Raw genomic sequence first — 15152 nt, 5'->3', positions numbered from 1 at the left:
ATTGAATTGTTTTTAATGCAAAAGCTCTGGTTGGCGAAGATAATATAATATTTTAACCCACACGAAACTGTATGCCGAAAGAGGCTTTAATTACTTTGCAATAAAGATGATTTTACCTAGAATTTGTAGATTAAAATATACATCGAGTAAAAACGTTTTATATATTTTGAAAACCTTACAAATAAAACTAATAAAATCAATAAAATGAATGGGGTATTAAAAAACAAGAAATAGTACTATACAAGCCATTATTACATACACGAAAAAATCCACTGGCTTTCTACTTCTAAATATAGACACGTACTTACTGAGAGTACCATCCTTTATATGACACATGAAAATAGATAGTTATTATAAAACCTTTTTATAATACTCCATCATAGTACAACAGCGGAAGTCGGAGACTACAAATCACGATTAAACAAACGGCTTCGAATACAAACAAAAGTGAATTATTTTAACAGCTTACATCAAGCACCCTTAATATCTTCCTTTTACATTCTATAAATAACAGGACATTAAAATTGTCATAATTATTAACTCACGGATTAATAAAATATACATGTTAAGTAAAGCAATAAACTAAATCATAATAATCCATCAAATAACATCTCGAGACAGAGAAAGGCTCGTCTTCATTAGGATTGGGTCTTGTTAGGGTTGTACACACATGTACTAATATTAATATTATTAATTAATAAACATTCTTAAGTCTTGCTTTAACTTAATATCAAAGGCTATCAGATAAAGTATAATCTGCAGTATCAATCAATCAATAAATCAGCCCATTTCCATCCACTGCTAGACATAGGCCTCTCCAATTGCACGCCACTGAGATCGTTCTTAGGCTACTTCAATGCACAAAACACGCAGTCTGCAGTATAAATATGATAAATTATAGTATTAATAATTATAGCATATTAGTCATCACAAGATTATTATATGGATGATAAAAAAGCGTGGATGTAATACTTGTTGATTTTCGCAGGTCGGTTATATTATATAAATGTACATATTGGATTTATCTAACTATTTTAAAGGTTGGACAAAGGTTATATAGTCCTGTAAAATTACAATGCAAAAATGCTTTTAAAATATTGTTAGAAAGCATATCTTGTATCTATCATGAATAATCCTATACTGCTACAATACAATACTAATATAATAGAAAGATAAAAACTAACAATCAAATAAAAATAAGTCTTAATGTATATATATATATATATATATATATATATATATACTAGTACTAACTTGGCTCAATGCACAAGTTAACTTTATGGATATACTTGTTTTAATGTTAATTGTGTGTCAATCAACACGTGCTTAGCTGTGACATAGTAAGAAAACTTATATATGTCTGATGAAGTGTGGCCTACATATATCTATTAACCATCAGCCACGCAGCGTAAACAGATACAAAAGGTCTTCATAATATGTTATTTTTGTGTCATATCTTTATTAAAATAATGTTCCTTATTTGATTTTTTTCCTTTTTGTATTGTTAATAATCATTCCTGCTAAATGTATAATAAAATAAAAAAAATATCGAATAAAAAATTAATAGTCTGTCTGGTAGTTTTTTTCTGTCTACTTTGGTATTTTATAGACCCAAAACCTTCAAACGAACGTTATAAAAACACACAATTGACCAATCAAATTCCCGTATTTAAAAAAGGAAGATAAAAATTTAACGGTTGCTGTCGCATTAGGTCGGAATGCCGGTAGCCCTGCCACTAGGATAATAGGAGCGAGAAATTTAAACGTTGGATTTATAGCCGGCTTCCAGAAATCAACATGTGCCTCTTTAAACTGGACAGATAATACATAATATTATATATGTTCAATAGACTGGATTTACTTTAAATAATTAATTACCGAAGTTAATTGATTAACGTAGGAAAAAATATTTCGCTGAATGTGTACAAAAACTGTAATTATAATTGAACTAATTAAAATTTTGAAATATGTAGATAGTATTTTCATTTACATTAATTAACTGTATATTTTTTTAGTAACATATAAAATTATGACTTGTACAAAAAGAAATGTACTTAACTTCTGTCGTCTAATAATTGTCGCAAAAAATGTCAACCTTAAACGACTAAAGTTGACTATCCACTAAAGATTACGTACAATGCTATGATAATCGTGAGTAACATTGTCTATTTACATTGCCAAATATGGGTTAAAACCTGCTAAAACATTATACTCATATATTAAAACTATTGATAATTAGCGGGATCATATCATTTGCAAGTAGTTTCGCAAATAGTCTGATTGGACATTAAAATATAAGATAAATCTATATAAATATATTAAAGCGAATTACTCAGACAAATATTTACTGATTAATCACGAAATATCAGAAACTATAACAAACACGTTTGGTAGGGTGTAAAAATCTGCTAAAGACGGATTTTACGTAAATCCACCTCTAAAGCGTTAAAATGAGGGTTAGAAGTTACTGATTTATAAATTTCGCGCGGGTAAAACCATAATGTGTGTGTTCAAGTGGGCTTTTACAAGCATTATGTGAAGCTACCACCTTTTCGGAAAGTAGATTCTACCGAGAAGAACCTGCAAGAAACTCAGTAGTTTCTCTTTTTCAATATTTAAATAGGTTCATTTACTATTTTATATCAGGTAATCCTGAATAATAATAACAGATATGTATTTGTATATATGGCTCTTAATTTCTATAAAATTATAAAAAATAACATAAATTGATGATCAATTCTATTATTTCAAGGTCCAATCCACTGATTAACTAAGCCATTAAATCCAAACAATTGAATTGAATTGAATGATAGCGTTATATAGCGCTAGCCGACGCTATATCCACTGGATTATCCACCCAGGGTTGTACAACACGGAACGTGTACAAAAACTGAAGCAAACAAGAGTTGCCGTAGTGATCTCCCGCCGCGGCGCGTTTTTGTGCTCTAATGAGGCGGGCCGTTTGAGGCAGGGCTGTCACGACGCGATTATTGCTCCATCCATCAAACATTAATGGTCGGTGCTGTTTATTAATTTAAATTACGTATCCAATGGTCGGCGTAATCGACGATTTGGCGGTCATAAATCGGATTCTATTTAGGGCTGGCTCGCATTTATAGAAAAGTATTTTAATATTACGTTTTCAGTCACGTTATAAAATACTCAATACACGAACAACGCTAAATCAATATCAATTAATCTGATCTATTTTGCAAGCCACTAAGCGAGTTACTTTCGTTAGAAGCGATCATCCAAAACGGTTTAGTTAAAATATTGACGTTTCAAAAATGCTTTGTTGTAAATTTAATTCGATTACAAGATATTTGATATATAATAATATAAATCTTAGTGTAAGTAAATTTGAAATTCGAACATTTATTTTTATTGACACATAAAGATATAAAATAAAAAAAACGTTGATGATATTATAAGGATTTTACGGCTTAACAGTGGAAAGAAATTCACTTATAAAAATAAACGTAGGAAACATTTATTATCGAATTTGAATCCGTCAAAAGAGGGGGCCAAGACAGTACGTCAGCTCATTAGTGATTTAACGAGGCTTTACAAGATTTACGACTTAATGCATTAAACATTAAACTCCCTATTGGTGTTTATTAATTTACATTCAGCTTTCGACGGCCAATCGACCGACGATTTGACGACCCATTTCGCGGTCGTGGACTAACAAAATATGAATTAGGGCTGTCACTCGACAGATTTTTTTTTTATAAAAATAAATTTAAAGAATCATTACACCAATCGCGATATCGTCTTAAGAGTCCTACTAATCTAGTTCGCATTAAGGCAAAAAAACTTATCGGTGAATGTACTCAATACTTTTTGTGTATGACTAAACACATGCCATGAATAAACACAAAACTTTGAACCCGATATATTTCATTGTTGATTCTCTCTTATCGCTTCCTTAATATAATTAATCTATATAATACCGCTTCAATTGATTAATGTCAATAATCGTATCAATACAGTAATCGCTATCCAATCACATTCATCCTGTTTACTAAATAAACATAAAAACAGACGATCATTATTATAATGATATTGTATTAGATTATTCTCGTAGGAAGCCAATTCCGTTGCTTGGCAACCCTGGGCGAGGTTGCTCGTTCGCTCATGTCATAAACACAACAAGGAAAAATAAACTTTATCTCAGCTACATAGAGCTCTTTGTACATTAATCGTTTAATGTAATAGGTATTATTTCCAAAAGTGAATCGTTCAAAGACCCATCTATTTGTATTCGAATTATGAATATCAAATGATGGCCCGTAATGTGTACACGATTATGTGATTTACTTGAATGTAATTAAGCTGAAAATCGAATGAGTTAATCAGCACGGCTATAATTTAATTACAACTGATCACACAATATTAATGTCCATTGAAATTTGTTGGTTCTCACATGTTTGCGTTACGCAATTGGGAGATGATTTTCAGAGAAATATTCTATTGATACCTAAAATAGCAATGAACGATAATTGATTTCATTCTCGGAATTAAAATAAATGGAAATCATATTTTTCAATATTCAAAGATTGGTACATATTTTAATTAATTTATATAATACATCAATGAATATAGTTCTTGGGTCTTAAATGAAGACCAAGCATTCGTATCTGTGTAAATGGCGAGTTATGAGGAAATCTATACTAATATCTGTAGTGTACTAATATTGTAAATGTGAAAGTAACTATGTCTGTCTGTCTGTGACTATTATACTAGTAATTTGCTTCATACCAAATTTCATCAAATTAGGTTCAGCGGTTTGGTCGTGAAATAGCGACAGACACACAGAGTTAATTTCACATTTATAATACTAGTATATATAATCTTTTGTATAATTTTTCGCAATCAAATATTAAGCCAAATTAAATATCACGATCTTTGTAATTTAATGAGGAATTAACAGCAGTGACAGATATAGCACAGGTTGTACTAAAACAAAAAAGCATAATATATAGACAGTTACTTTTATTTAGTAATTTGACTCTACAGCTGTTATCTATTGCACGAATTTAATGTACGAAGTAAATTCTCCTGTCGCGCTAAAAATGATATGACAAGGTCGCGTCACGTCCATAGACTTAGCCTCGTGACAGAAATGGAAAATGCAAATCTATGTGAGAGAGAAAAAGACAAAAAATTATCTTAGAAATGAAAAAAATGCCACAGCTTATATCAACAGTGCATTCAAACAAATGATGTCACAATTAGATCTCATACGTCAAATCAAAAGTGTACATCGTGCGCACGCGCAGCGCCACAAACGCACCTCGCCGCGGGGGATGACAAAAACACTTAACAGATGACATGACAACCACGCTGTATACAGAGTGATTGTATAAACTCACAGCACTTTCTATTCAAAATCAAAAATCAAAATATACTTTATACAAGTATGCTTTTACAAGCACTTTTGAATCGTCATATAACAATTAAGTGAAGCTACCACCGGTTCGGAAAGTAGATTCTACCGAGAAGAACCGGCAAGACAGTAGTTGTTCTTTTTCAACATTTAAGAAAACAGTAATGTTAGTTAACTACAATTAAAAATGCATGTCCAATATTAATGCCAAGCTTTTTTACCTGCATAATCTAATCTATTAATAATATAATATATATTATATTATTTTCTTACGACTAACGATTTATATTCCATTAAGATAATTATAAAAAGAATAAAACATATTGCGAACATCGCATAACATTTATATTATTTATTATGTAAACAAAATAAATAAAACCCGGTTTACATACGAAAGATTAAAATAAGATTGTATAATGATCTTAGGAGCGATAAATATCAATGTCTGTTGGTACGAATCTATATTATCAATTGCGTCATACGGACTAGTTTTTCGTTCAATGTTACATCTTCGAACCCATCATAATTGCTTTTGTGATATCTGGGTAGATCCACCTACTCATCAATAATACTCAGTAATACTCAGTTTTCTTGTGTTCGAAGATTTGAAGAGTGGTCAATTTAACACAGTAGACTGATGGCCCAGTGGTTAGAATGCATCTTAATCGATGATTTCGGGTTCAAGCTCAGGCAAGCACGACTATATATAAAATATGTGCTTAATTTCTGTTTATGAATAACCTCATGCTCGGCTGTGAAGGAAAACATCGTGAGGAAATTAGCATGTGTCTAATTTAATCGAAATTCTGCCACATGTGCATTCCACCAACCAGCATTGGAACACCGTGGTGGAATATGTTCCAAACCCTCTCCTTGACATAAGAGGAGGCCTTAGCCCAGCAGTGGGAAATTTACTTTGTTACTTTACACTTCTTTTTTAGATGTCCTGACATCTGATGGTTACTCTGGTGGTTAATATTTCATAGCGGTATGGACCACTTACCATCAGGTAGCCCATTTACCAGTCTGCCTAATGAATGCATTTAAACATATAACAATTTCCCGAGATACCGTTGAAAATGATCAATACTATTTGCATTTGAGAGAATGTATTCAAATAATTCCCGTTTATATTTAATCAAAATAAACTCATCAACTTAAAATCACTCTGTACATAATAATCCCCGGAGATTGCATATACACGACTCGGAATAAAACGACGTAACTCAAACGCAACTTCCAGCAATATAACATTTAATACGTTAGAATAGAGAACATTTTAGATCGTATGAACTTATGGCATACAATGAAGGAAACGAGGAATCAATTAACGTTGCTTTTCTTGCTATGAATATGAACATTCAAGTCGCATACACGCGGACGATCTGTAATATAATAGTGAATTAATTAGTGGCACTTAGCAATATAAACAAATGTTAGGTTTAGTTTGAAGATTTTGTGTTCAATTATACACAAGCTACACATCAACTAGCTGTGTCGGGACTTATTACAAACAAGAGTTCTATTATATATATCATATTCCAAGGCTTGAACTTACGTGCCTTAACCATCCGTCTACCTGTATAAAATTAATGGAGGATTATAGAAACATTTATTTTTAAATAATCTTTTTTTCTAAATTCAAGCTTGTCGGTAATTTTTTAGATATTAACGAGTATTTATTTAGACGAGATCTATCTCCATAATCTATAGATATAGATAGCCCAATGAGTCAGGATTAAACATGCGACTATCACATCGCAAGGTCGTATACCTTTGAGCTAATAAGGCTCTATTATCTCATGAAATATACTTTGTTACGATAACAACTAACAGCTATACATTATTTTATAATATTTAATCAAATATAAATTTACCAATATTTCGTAATGACTACCGAGAAAAACAGTCAGGTAATTAATCAGCCACTGATTCCCACTAATCAATTACATTGAATGCAATTAAATTTATATATCCTGCATAGAACCAAAGAACACTCTCCATATATACGAATAATTAATATATATAATTTGTATGACAATTAAACGACGAGTTCCTTGTGGCTCTTCTCGATAGGATCCACATTCCGAGCATTGAATATCGTGACATCTAAGTGGTATAATGAGGATAAAAATACTGGAAATCCTATTTGAAAATATTGATAAATTAAGATTGTTTTATTTCAGTCTTTAGTTTTTTGTCAGATACTAATACTACGAAACAGCCCCGTTGAAGAATACAAGCACCCGAATTTAAACAGTGTTCTGTCGATCTCATTCCAAACAAAAAATATTTTGAAAGACCGTCTGGGGCGTCTGACCGGTGGCCTTATACATGATTATATCAGAGAAGCGATCCCAAGGCGCGGCGCTCGGGTTTTTTGCACACCTTACACCCTGGGAACGCGGGTCTGTTACGAAATTATATTGAATAAATAAACTAACGGCCTCGATATGCTCCGAGCGCATTGTTTGATGTTAATTAATTGCCTCTAATCAACATTTATATGTAAGTCGTAAATTTTATATATTGGTTGGTTGGTTGGTTGTCCAGTCTTAAGCAAAAAATAATCTACGTTCTTCCTTGGAGTTCAAAAATTCTTAATACAAAAATTCCATTAAATTCGGTTTAACAGTTTGCTCATGATAAAGCAACAGATAAACATAGAGTTACTTTCACATTTATTATATTAGTATAGTATATATTATATTACTATCTAGATATTTATAGTAATATATTTTATATTTATTATTTATTTTCTTTCTGCTCTCAGTAGCAGCAGAACTAGAACTAGCTAGAAATCCTACAGGCGATCTTTCCCTCTTATTATCTTTCTATTGTTTATTTATATAACATTATTAGCAATCACTTTTTATTTCACACCGGTCTATTAACGATTTTATTTCTTGACATTTATTTCTCTCAAACGCTGATAATTTATTGCGTCTGTTATTTAATATAATATAAGGGGAAAGTAAATTCGTTCCAAAAGGCCAAGACACAAACCTTTTTTATTAAGAAAATATATATGTGATCTCAAACTCACCATAAACTTTAATGGTAAGCAATTGTAAGCACGCTGCTGGAACATTATTTATAGAAATCACTACTACAATTTTGTAATATAAACCGCATATACATACATCATGTATTATTAGAAAGTATATCCACATGTATATATGTGAATATATCGTTTTTATATATTTAAATAATCACACGTGACCATTGAATACGTCTTATTAATTTTCAAACGTCGAACTTTCGAGTATGAGATATAAAAAAAAATGAAGTGTACATAAAAACTTGTGAAGCTTTATAAAAAACGCTTGTCATCTTAAATTAGACGGATTTTTTGCCAGCTTCCGTACAGACATCCGTTGGCTTAATTGACTTCTTGTGAATATTTGGACACGTGGCGGATTATGAGGTGATAAATGCCGAATATTACGGTTATAAATGTTTTTAGTTCGACAGTGAGAAATGTGACTCAAAGTGATACTTCAAGGGCAAATTATTTTAATCTTTAGTTAGAAATGGCATGATTACTTGGTATCCACGATAAAGCTGTAGTCAAATAGTCTCGTGTTCGAAATTTAAAATCGCGTTTGGCAATATTACATAGATATTGAGTTCGAAAAAAACCGTTTCTGAAGCCGCGTTATATATGTGCCTTTTGTACAGATACACTATAAAATTTAAGTATTTAAAAAACGTAAAAGATCGGACTTACAGATGCATTATAATATAATTCTTTAATAGATTTAAAATCTATTTGGAAAAGACAATCAATTAATCTGTTGTAATTTAAATTTTAATTGCATAGTTTTCGTGCATTTCAAAATACATTTAGCACGAAGAAATAAACGATTGTATCCTTTCAAGATCTGACAGTAATCAGAATCAAAAATTTATACCCCGAGCTGGTTAAAAATTTTCATTTTAATATTCTATAATATAATTTAATTTTATTAATAATCTATAATGTAATTTAATATTATAAATAGTAAGTAATCTGCATTAATTTTGTATGTAACTTTTTAAACTATAACGATCTATTAATTACATATTGTTTAGTGTAACGCGTGTGATGGCGTGTAGTGATGGGACAGCCATGGCTTTAATTAGTGACGCCATGTGTGCTTCGTCAGCGGGGGACGGTACCACCTTGGATGGTATAATTATCTCTTTTGAGTTGCGAGCATGGTACAAGTATAAGCGATTAGATCTATAATTTTTATCATAGGAGTTTATTAAAGCTCTACAAAGTATGTTTTATGATTACGCTTATTATTTATTATATTACATATATTAACTAATAATTTAAGTTAATGATTATTAAATCTATAATATGATAAAAAATTCAAAGTGACATTTGTGTGGTGATTTTTTTTAAAATCTGCAACATGTATTGTCTCGCCTGTATTTTACTTGTTACTGTTGTATGTTATGGTCTCTATCGGTGCTCTCTAGTCTTATATTTAACTTACTTATTCTTTTCTTTTGTTTTTAATTATAACGAGCCTTTATTACAATAATAAATAATTAGTTTAAAACGCTACCGCTTATGAATGAATCGTATCAGAACAAGCGGAGACCCAGCTGGCAACTAAGCACTTAATTTGTTAAGATTTCGTAGAACCGCATAAGATGGTGGCCCATTAAGTTACTCGCGCAAAAGAATTTGTCAACACTGGATATATGTATTTATACATATCGACAAATTATATGTTATATATTGTAATATCTATCACGAGAAAGTAATAACGTTTTGCACGTTTTTATGTCTGTTCTTATTGCGCGTCAAGTCAGAAATTGTTGAATTCATTTCTAAGACAATTACCGTGGGGAATTATTCAATTCCGTATTTAAAAAAAATAACAATATATAAACTAGTTACACAATAATGTATTCGTTCATTTTATAAACGATAAACGATGATAAAAATGTTAAAAAAGCATATATATACACATTGATTATAATTTAAAACGTAAGTATCAATTAACGTCCTCTAAATATAATTTTCAATCGACAATGTATCAAATGTTAAAACAAGATGGCTTCATTATTATTCGATTTCCATTACTATGTTGAAATTAAATAACTTAAATACCACTTATAACTGCTTGACAGAACAATCAGACGATGTTAATTTGAAGTAAAAAATAAATAAGAATAACTCAAAAGTATAAAACAAAACTTATACTGACTAGATATAGATCTTAAACTAACAAAAAAGCTCTTTCGGGTCATTTTCTTAAGTCAGTAAATATTCAAAATTACGTTAGAAAAATTATTTTGTAATGTACTATAATTTATGTGCCGAGATGGCCCAGTGGTTAGAACGCGTGCATCTTAAGCAACGATTGCGGGTTCAAATCCAGGCAAGCAACACTATATGTATGTGCTTAATTTGTGTTTATAATTGTGTGGAAACCTGCATGTGTCTAATTACATCGAAATTCTGCCACATGTGCATTCCACCCAACCCGCATTGGAACAACGTCGTGGAATATGTTCCAAACCCTCTCCTTAATGGAAGAGGAGGCCTTAACTCAGCAGTGGGAAATTTACAGGCTATTACTTTACTTTACTATAATTATAGTATCTACTCATTATTATCATTGCACTTATAAGTCACATTAACTGTAAATTAACAAGTTTATGCAAATTATAATAATTTGTAATATTATAGAATATTAATCATGAATCACTTTATATTTCAAATCAATATCTGTTTATTTATTTATTTATTTCAATTCATGAACTGAACTTATGGCTTTATTATCTGTGGCTAAAATGTTAAGTAGTTTTGGCGGGCTTTTACAAATCCTTACTTTTTTAAAAAATATTATTATTGTTCACAACGACAAATATAATTTATAAATTAACATTACAATAAAGTGTTAATTTTTTAATGAATAAAGTATATTAACTATAGAAAATAACTTTTACACAAGAAAGAGATGTTTGGGTTAAATCTTTGAATTAATTTTTAAGCACATTATACACAAACTATCGAAAACTTTTTGAATTGAGCTGAACGTTGCATACATTTTGATTGTGGAATGTAGTTCTGTCTTTATTGGTTAATTATATACGATTTTTTTTAACTATATTATTAAATTAATTTTAAAATTTTTCAAATAATAATCTATATTTAAACTTTGGGACTTAACGAACTATGTATATATATTATATATATTTCAATAACTAGCACACTTCTAAATACTATTAAACTAAGTATATAACTTGTTAGAACTTGTTAATGAATTACATAATTGTTTTTGATTATCTAATAATATATTTCATGCGTCTATTTCTTAGTATACAGTTATACTTTGTAGTCCTTAATAAATATATTTGTATAGTTAAGGTCGTGATATATTACAATAATTATATTTCATCGAAAGAGTCTAGTGTTTTGCTGTTTAGACATTTCGCCTTTGGAGTAATAGTGCAAAAAGCATAATTAAAAGTACAACACCTCGCCTTATTGCTGGTGACAGGAAGGCTGGTTCGTTTTTTCAGAGGATCGGAATTGCGATTCAACGGCGAAATGCTGATAGCATTCCTGCCACGCGGTTAAAATTTATACAATAACTATTTATAAATTCATATTTGTATATATTAACAGACTTAATGTTAATAATTCTTATGTAATTATATTACATTTATATGTTAATATAATATAAGAGTGTATGTAAATGTTTTAAATAGTATCGCGTTCGCTCGTCACCTGCGCCGGCGCATTACAGCGCGTTACAGTCGGCCGTTTAATTCGGTAAGATTTCTTGGAAGTGGCGACGAGGTGATGACCCATTAAGTAATTAGTAGACTAATATGTTAAGCTTTAAATATCTTCTATTGACAGATGTAGACTCTTCGAGTTGTTAGTCATGCATTCGATACAACGAACTCGTGCAGTGTTGGTGCTGCATTTCTTTTTTTAATTAATTTTTAATAATATGATTTGAATCAATTAAATAAAATGTGTTTTAACGCCTAAGCCTGATATACTTATCTGTACTTCATAACTCATGTAATTTGATTTAAATTTCTAATAAGAATCAAAACATATTTTGATGAAGGAAAAAATGGTATTAAGATTGATGAAATAAGAAATATAAATGTTTAATTTGTACAAATATTCAAGTTTCTAAATATAGCTCACGTTATAATAATTATTAAGAAAGGCAGCCCACTTCTCTCTCCGGGGAAAGAAAAAGTATGTTTGATCATTGTCAAATTAAATCAGTAACTATATATAATTATAATAATACAAAATTTAATAAATATTAAAATCAATCGCAGTCACCATTGATTATAATATTTATAAAATCTAATTTATCTATTAAAATAATTTAATAAGATTTGCTCTGAATTTTATTCGACTGACAGGGTTTTTCATTAGTTCTGTCTCAAGCAAAGACAAGCAATTTTTAGAAATCCGAGGAGTTTGTGAGAATACAACCCGTCAGAAAATGAGAACAGCAACTATCTCATTACAACTATCATTATTATTCCGGAGTCGAGATTTATCTGACAAACACATTTTCCGTATATGTTATAAGATGTATGTCATACTGTAACTGTTTATGTATATTTCTATAAACGTCTCAAACATATTAATAACATTTAGATTCGGCCACTGATATAAATTAAATGTATATTTTTTTGGGTATTAGGAAGAGGCGTCTGCCCTTTTAGGTATTAAAACAATATTTTTTTTAAGGTTTTGGTTGGCGGACGAGCATATGGGCCACCTGATGGTAAGTGGTCACCATCACCCATAGACATGACGCTGTAAGAAATATTAACTATTCCTTACATCGTCAATGTACCACCAACCTTGGGAACTAAGATGTTGTGTTCCTTGTGCCTGTAGTTACTCACACTCACCCTTCAAACCGGAACACAACAATACTGAGTAGTGTTATTTGGCGGTAGAATAATTGCATATTTATATATTTAACTATTAATTTTTAATTTGTTTCTCACAGATAGTCAGACTGGGATGGTATAAGTTTACGATTCATCTTAATTTCCCAAATTACAAATCTGCTTGTCATTGAAGTAATATATTGAAAATTCCGTTTGCGATTATTCAGCTTTTAAATACTGTAAAATTTTATTTATTCGGTGTTTAACGAAAAATAATTTTCAATTTATACACATTAATTAATAAAGGCAACTTGTAACCGAAAGGCATCGAGCATTCCTACCTATAAAGTATTTCAAAAATGTAAAGTGATACTAAAAAATAGATTTTAGTGGTCACCAATGTAAATTGACAACACATACGTCACCAAATGTTCATAGAGATTTATTGTAACGATTTATAAAATTTAAAGTATCCAATCTTACCTGAGTTTCTGTTACATTGAGCAGTTTCGCCATGTCCGCCCTCTCGCCAGACGAAAGGTACTTCTTTACCTCGAACAGCTTCTCCAATTCGAAGATCTGTCGGCCCGTGAAGGTGGTACGAGCCTTCTTACGCCTCCCAACCTCCTCGCCCTCCTCACTGGTCATCGACCCCTCTCCTCCCAGGGGAGAACGAACGTCCTCAGTGGATTTCTTTCGTTTCATTAACTTTGAATCTGCAATGATTAAAGATTATTATAAGTACTTAATTAAGATGGCAAAATATATTATTTTCAACACTATTTATTGAATAATAGTATTAAGATTCACTTAAATTCGATTATAAATAAAGATTCTTAATAAGGTAACTTCTAAAGGCTATACCATAAATTTATTTTAAACCAACGCATTTCTAAGATTCAAAAGAAAGTCGAAGTCGTTCCATAAATTAAAGTAACTAATATTAACTGCACACCATAACACTAAGTCAAAATTATAAGCACCGACACCCCTATTCTGGAAGCACGCGAAATAGCCGTAATTAACCTCTGTAAACAGTCGATAAATCGCGCAGTGAAGAGACGCGTCGCTCACGACCGTTCGCAATCAATCCGCCCTTTTAGCCTGACTTCGACGGCAATTAAAATATTTGGCTCAGATACAACTATGCTGAAGAGATGTCGCATGAGTGTAAAATACGAGCCCGGGGATGTAGGCTCATTCATACTGTACTCTGTGACGGATATTATTAGTTATGAATGTAATTATCGGCCTAATGGGATAAAAGTGCGCATAAATATGTCATATCGTGTATTCAATAAAGCTATTCTTTTATCTTCATTAAATATTTAGATATGTTGTTTTTATGTTAAGAATATATATTTGTATATGATATACAATAAATAAATACTAAGTTTTACTTCCTAACTTTTAATACGTTTAAGATAGAGGCTTCAAAGTTTACCACTTTACCAAAGCAGTCCACAGCAACAGGTACCAGAATTTACCTTGCGCTTACTACGACAGGAACTTACACGAGCAGTAGGATAATTACAGTAACTTTTATCTTTTATATAATATCTGTATAAAATATACATACACTTTTATCATACACATATTATAGTTTTACTTTAATTTTAATAATGTTTCACGTTAAAAATGGTTAAGATTTTATCTATAGTAATATTATAAATGTGAAAGTAACCTGTCTGCCTGTTGCTATTTCATGACCAAACCACTGTACCGAATTTGATGAAATTTGGTGTGAGCAAATTTTAACTCCAATGAAGGACATAGGCTAGAATTTTGCTTGATACATAACAATCATCCCCCTAAAACGCAGGCGAAGCCACGGCCAATAGTTAGTGAAAATATATTAACAAGTTTTGTTGGATATAGACCA

General features: G+C 30.8%; 1 protein-coding gene across 1 annotated transcript in view; it reads right to left on the bottom strand.

Annotated features, from left to right (window-relative positions):
• The window catches only part of LOC124538899, a 91875-nt gene that overhangs the window by 53408 nt on the left and 23315 nt on the right, over positions 1-15152 (bottom strand). Inside the window, exon 3 of the mRNA XM_047116152.1 lies at positions 13754-13986. Within this exon, the coding sequence (XP_046972108.1) occupies positions 13754-13986 (233 nt within the window). The remainder of the gene's footprint in view (positions 1-13753; positions 13987-15152) is intronic.

Source organism: Vanessa cardui, chromosome 21 (assembly GCF_905220365.1).
Source record: "Vanessa cardui chromosome 21, ilVanCard2.1, whole genome shotgun sequence".
Taxonomy (NCBI): Eukaryota; Metazoa; Arthropoda; class Insecta; order Lepidoptera; family Nymphalidae; genus Vanessa; species Vanessa cardui.
The sequence above is the reverse complement of the archived record's forward strand: the minus strand, read 5'-3'. Positions and strand labels throughout refer to the sequence as shown.